The sequence below is a fragment of the Pteropus medius genome, unplaced genomic scaffold, assembly GCF_902729225.1.
Source record: "Pteropus medius unplaced genomic scaffold, Ma_sr-lr_union100, whole genome shotgun sequence".
Classification (NCBI taxonomy): domain Eukaryota; kingdom Metazoa; phylum Chordata; class Mammalia; order Chiroptera; family Pteropodidae; genus Pteropus; species Pteropus medius.
Genome location: NW_024350924.1, coordinates 11,994,098 through 11,999,456, shown reverse-complemented (window position 1 = coordinate 11,999,456; position 5,359 = coordinate 11,994,098). Strand labels below are relative to the sequence as shown.

At 64.5% G+C, this 5,359-nt stretch overlaps 1 protein-coding gene across 1 annotated transcript in view; it reads left to right on the top strand.

Moving 5' to 3' along the window:
• The first annotated feature begins 1,254 nt into the window (after positions 1–1,254).
• Positions 1,255–5,359, top strand: part of RORC (RAR related orphan receptor C) — an 11,644-nt gene continuing 7,539 nt past the window's right edge. Inside the window, exons 1-2 of the mRNA XM_039841007.1 lie at positions 1,255–2,434; positions 5,020–5,105. Coding sequence (XP_039696941.1) covers positions 2,137–2,434; positions 5,020–5,105 — 384 coding nt within the window. The 5' untranslated portion in view covers positions 1,255–2,136. The remainder of the gene's footprint in view (positions 2,435–5,019; positions 5,106–5,359) is intronic.

Sequence of the window (5,359 nt, the reverse complement as noted above, 5' to 3'; positions counted from 1 at the left end):
TGTGGGGGGGGGAGAGGTGAGGCTGGGAGGCATGGGACTGGGTGGGCATTTGGGATGGTCATGAGAGGCAGTCCTCCTGGAAACAGGAAGGGGTGTGGGGCCGCCCGGGCCCCCACTCCCCAGAGCTTCCTCCTGGTGATTCACCCCTCCCCCATTCGCGGGTTGTTTTCACCCGATTCTTTTGTTTCCCCTCTTTCCTCCTGTCCCAGACTGCGGGGGTGGCGGGGGAGACACGGGGGGGTTCCGGGTGGCTGGCTGTCTTCGGTGGCTTCTCAAAACCCCAGACTCTCCGTCGCCCACCTGAGCTTTAGCTTCTCTACTTTCTCAGCCCTGGGATCTGGCGGATCAGCAGAAAGTTCTCGCCACGGGCTGGGAGGCGAGCTCACCGGGTAGCATCGCCTCCCCCCTCGGCCCCCACCCGGCCCTGCAGCAGCGCCCACCGCCGTGGTTTCCAGCTTTGCAGAAGCTGCGGGAACGGAGAGCTGGGAAAGGAGGGAGGCTGGTGACAGGCTGGGGCACACAGGGGACCCCTGGCCAGAGCTGTGGTCTCTGCGGGGAGAGGGACTGAGCATCTGTCTTGGCTGTGTGTGGGGGGGGCAGGGGGAGGGGGGGGGGGGGTCAGGGGGCGGCTAAGCTAAGAAGAGACTACACGCCTCGTCGCCCTCCTCACTTCCACTTCTACAGAGTCTCAGAGGCGCATCAGTGTGCGCCCACAGGGAGCTGGACTCCGGAGGACTCGAGCGGAGGCTTCTGCTGCCCCAGGATGGGCGGGCGGGGGGGGTGGGGCGGGCGGGTGTGTCCCTCCTGGGTCTCTGCACCATGAACTTACAAGTCCTGGAGAAAACTGGTTCCAGAGCATGTCCTCCCTGCATTCAGCCCTAATAGCCCCCACCTCCCCCCCTGCCCCCCCCAGCTTTACACGCCCCCCATGGCCAGCAGGTAAGTACCCTCGTCCCCTGTGGTAGTGCACTTGATCGGCTCATCCTTACAGGGTGTAGAGCTCAATGGTTGAGGACTCTGCCCCTCGGGTTGGAGAGACACATCTGCCACTTCTGGCTGCGTAGCCTCAGTTACGCCATCGGCTCTCTCCAGGACTCCGTTTTCTCATCTGTAAAATGGGGACAACACGAGTAGTTGCCATCATTCGATGAAAAACGTGTACAAAACCTGGCACAGAGTTAGAATTCAGCCAACATCTACTCCCACCCTTATTGTTCCTCCTTGATCAATGTCCACCAGAGAAGGAGAGAGAGAGGGCAGGCCCAGCTCCAGACGGACGGAGCGCCAGGAGGAGATGGCCCCAGGGTGCTCTGCCTGCACCCCGTCTCCACCAGGCCCGGGGGGGGGGCTGCGGGGTTTGAGCAGAGAGATCCCCGGGGGTTGCAGCCCCCACTGCACGCCCACCACTTCCTCTCTGTGGCACAGGGCACCTGGACAAGGCCCAGGGTGGCACGGGGCCAGCTCCGGGTGCAGTGGAAGAGAAGACCGCTGTCAGGGACTCTCGCAGCTGTGGGAAGGGTGAGGTCAGAGGAGGCTGGGGGGCAGGGGGCGCGGGCTCTCCCGTCTCTACCTGTCTACGCATTCCCCACGTGAGGTGTGCCCATGGGAAGCCCCCTGGTGATCCTATGATGCCCAAAGTGATCCGGGAGAGATGCATTCTCTTTTCCTAGAACCACGTCAGAATCACGTGTTTAGAGGTCCCACTGGGTGGTGCAGAAGGTACCAGGATGGGCTGGGGAAGAGGCCGCCCAACCCACCCTCGTGCCCGTGGGAGCAGCCTGGCACAGAAGCGGGAAGGGAGGGAATTCCTGCTACTTGGAAGTGCGGGCCGAGGCCCAGCCAGCTTGGGCACCAGGCAGGAGCTTGTCCCAATGCCGAATCCGGGCCCCTCAGACCTCCCGAGCTTGAGTGCGCAGATCCCCAAGCATCTCTCTCGTGCAGACGCCGCCAAGGGACTTGGGGAGGGAGAGCACAAGTGGGCATTTCTCTCCCTGGGAGAGGGTGCTGGTGAGACACGCGTCTTCCCGCAGCAGCGGGCTGGGCAGGGCGGGCTGCTGCTGGAGCTGTGCCGCAGGGCTGGCCCGGAGGTCCCTGACCTTTGCTGGGTTCTAGTTCCTGGCACCGGCAGGCCCTCAGATGGTAAGTTCCTGGCAGGCCAGGCTCCCGGGCCACAGTTTGAGTAATCACAGGATTACTCAGCTCCCCCCTCCCCAATCTGGCTTCCCAGCACCCGCGGCTCAGGGCTGGGTTCAGAGGGTGAGCTCCTGCTCCCCACACCGCCACCTCTGCCAGTCCCCTTCCCGTACCCCGCTCCCCTCCTCCACAGTCGCACTCATGTGCCCCGCGACTTTCTCTCTGAGGTTTCGGGTAGAGAGCCTCGAAGGAGACACAGGTGGCAGGGGAAGGCGGAGGAACAGGACGAAAGGGCCCGAAGGTGCCGACAGGTCCAGGGTCTGGGCCGGGCCAGGATCTGGGGGGGCGCGGGGGGTTTCTGTGGCTCTCGGTCCGTCTCTGGGTCGAAGTGTCTGTTGATGTGGTCCTCTGGCTTGGACCCTCCGACTCTGTGCCTGTCTCAGTGGGCACCTCTGTCTTGGACTATGGTTGGGGACGTGGGGGAGTGGCTGGCCTTGCGGCTGGGGGGGTCCAAACCCTGACATCCCCCAAACCTGCTATTTGTGAAGGAGGCCTGTGGCTGGCCACATCGTCCCACGAGAAGGGCGAGGTCTTGGTGACACCGTTGTGAGGTTCCTGGGGCCAGGACCAGCAGCGGGCCAGGCGTGGGGCAGGGAGAGGTGTCTGGGTCAGCCGTGTGGTCGGCGCACACACACACGCACACGGATGCAGCCCCGGGAGAAGGGAACAGGCAGGGAGGGCTGCGGTTCACGGCCGGTTCACGGCCGGGCTGCAGCCTGAGTTCTCACTGTGGCTTGGCCTAACCTCTCGCCCCTCCCTCCACCCACACCCCGCTTGCTTTTTTGGGTGATCCACGTTGGTCTCTCCCTCGTCGGGCTTAGGGCAACCGAGGACAGGGGCGCCGCAGAGCTGGGGGGACGGGGTGCGGGGGGCCGGCAGTAAGTCGCACACGCAGGGCCTCGCCTCCAGCACGGCACTCTCCACGGGGGACACCGCGCGGCCGTCCTACCCACAGTCATCCCGTGGACAGGCCACGTGCTTTCTATCCTGACTCGACGGACAAGGGGACCGAGGACTCGGGAATCTAAGTGCCCTGAAGTGCAGGTGTCCCCACACTGGCTGCCTCTCTTCCAGGCCCCCCATCCCCCCTCCATCATCCCAATCTGCTCTTGCACATACGAGAAAGAGTCTGGAAGGCTCCCTTTCCATCTGTCCTGGAGGGTCACGGCTCGCCGTGCGGGTGTTGGGCAGGCAGATGGGGCTGGGGTGCGGGGGGTCGTGTTCTAATGGAGGGTGGAAGACACCCAGGCGCCCTGTCCCCCTTGAGGAGGCAGCTGCTTACTCCTACTCAGCTCAAGCCTGGCCTGAGGGGACGATGGATCGAGAGCGATGTAAACAGTAGCTCAGGGAGCGGTGGGCAAGCCACAGTCACCCCCCAGCTCACGTCGGCAGGCCCTACGTGGGACCCGGGTCCAGGCCTGGGCCCAAGCGAGCTTGTGGGGAAGATCCGTGTCGGAGAGAAGAGGTTCTAGAAAACTCAGTCCTAGACCAGTTTTCTGGCCCGTGCCGCCTCAGGCCTCCCCCCTCAGAGGGGAGGCGGCAGGTCAGCGGTGGCAGAGAAGAGACCCAGGTACCCTTGGCAGTGACGAAAGCCCCTGAAGCGGCAGGGACCCTAACTCTGCTCAGCTCCCCTGCTCGGACGGGCTGGGGGAAGGCCGGCTCTGGTCCCTAAAACTCAGCAGCGCTGTGGGCACTGGCAGGGACAGGGCCAAGTAGAGGAGATGAGCCTGGGGCCGGCAGCCAACCACCGTGGGGGCGACGGGCACAGCGCACGATGGCCTTGAGGGACGGGAGGGCACCCGTGAACACACGCTCACACACACACACACACACACACACACATGTGCCCGCTGGCTCGCAGGTCGCATGTCCCTTTCGTGTGTTTACACACATGCGCGTGCACACACGTGCCCACTGACATGTGCACCCCCAAAGCCACGCACACAGAACAGCGTAACGGAAAGCTCGGGTGAACTGGGATATAGACCCAGCTCTGAGACAGGCTAGCTGGGCGACCCCCAGGCCCGCCACCTGCCTCATCGGGCCCCTTCCTCCATCCGCAAAGGGACGGGAAGGTTGGCTGACAGGGTCTCGAGTCCCAGTCAGTGTCAGCACTTGTGATTCGTGGGCATGGGGGGGACGCGGCAGCCTGCGCGTGCACAGACTCACTCCGCCACGCCGACCCACACACCCCGTCGCCTTCCCTCTGCTCTGGGGCCTGTCGGAGCCTCTCCCTGGCTCCCAGCAGAGCTGGCTTGTTGAGCTCCTGTCCCCCGGGCTCCACCTGGTCTTCTCCCTGCCCTCTCTGGGCCCCACTCCGTGGCCCCTGCCCCCATCTCTCTGACCCTTCACAGCCCAGCTGAGTATAACTTGCGTCTCTGCCTGGCCCCCAGGTGGCCCTGCCTGGTGCCCCCTGGGCCCCACCATGCCCCTACTCCGCCCCGGGGAGCCGAGACGCGATGGGGGAGGGGGGCCCAGAGGAAGCCCCCTGGGCGGGAAGCAGGTGTCGCGAAGCAGCGAGGACTCCGAGGTCCCGGGCGAGAGGGAGGCAACCGGAGCTTTTCAACTTGAAGGGCTGACTGAGCAGGTGGCCTCCGTGCAGCTGCGCCCTCTGCCCCCATGGCTGGTACACCTCCCGGCCGCCCCACAAAGCAAAAAAAAAAACCAAAAAAAAAACGGCCTCCACAGACCCTTTGCTGAGCAGCGTTCGGGCTTCGCTTGAGGGGAACGGGGAGCTGGAGCGGGGCGGGCCAGCCGCGCGCCCGTGTCCGCGGGGCCGGACGCGGAGGAGGCTCCCGGGCTGAACGCCTGCTCTTTCTCTTCCAGCACAAATCGAAGTGATCCCCTGCAAAATCTGTGGGGACAAGTCGTCCGGGATCCACTACGGGGTCATCACCTGTGAGGGGTGCAAGGTGAGCTCACACACGTACACATTTGCTTAGAGATGAGGAGAGGGGCTCGGCGGCCTTTGACCCCAGGGATGGGCTTCCGAGGCGGCGGGGGTAGCGCCTTACCTGGAGGCCCCTGTTCACAGGGGGCCCTTGTCCCGAGCTGGGGAAGTGATTGCAGGACAAACTGCAATTATGCTAAGAAAAGTGACCTGTCGTGGGATCTGGGGGAGCCGGGGCCGCAGCTGGCGGGGGGCTGGAGGCGCGGGGACGGAGCT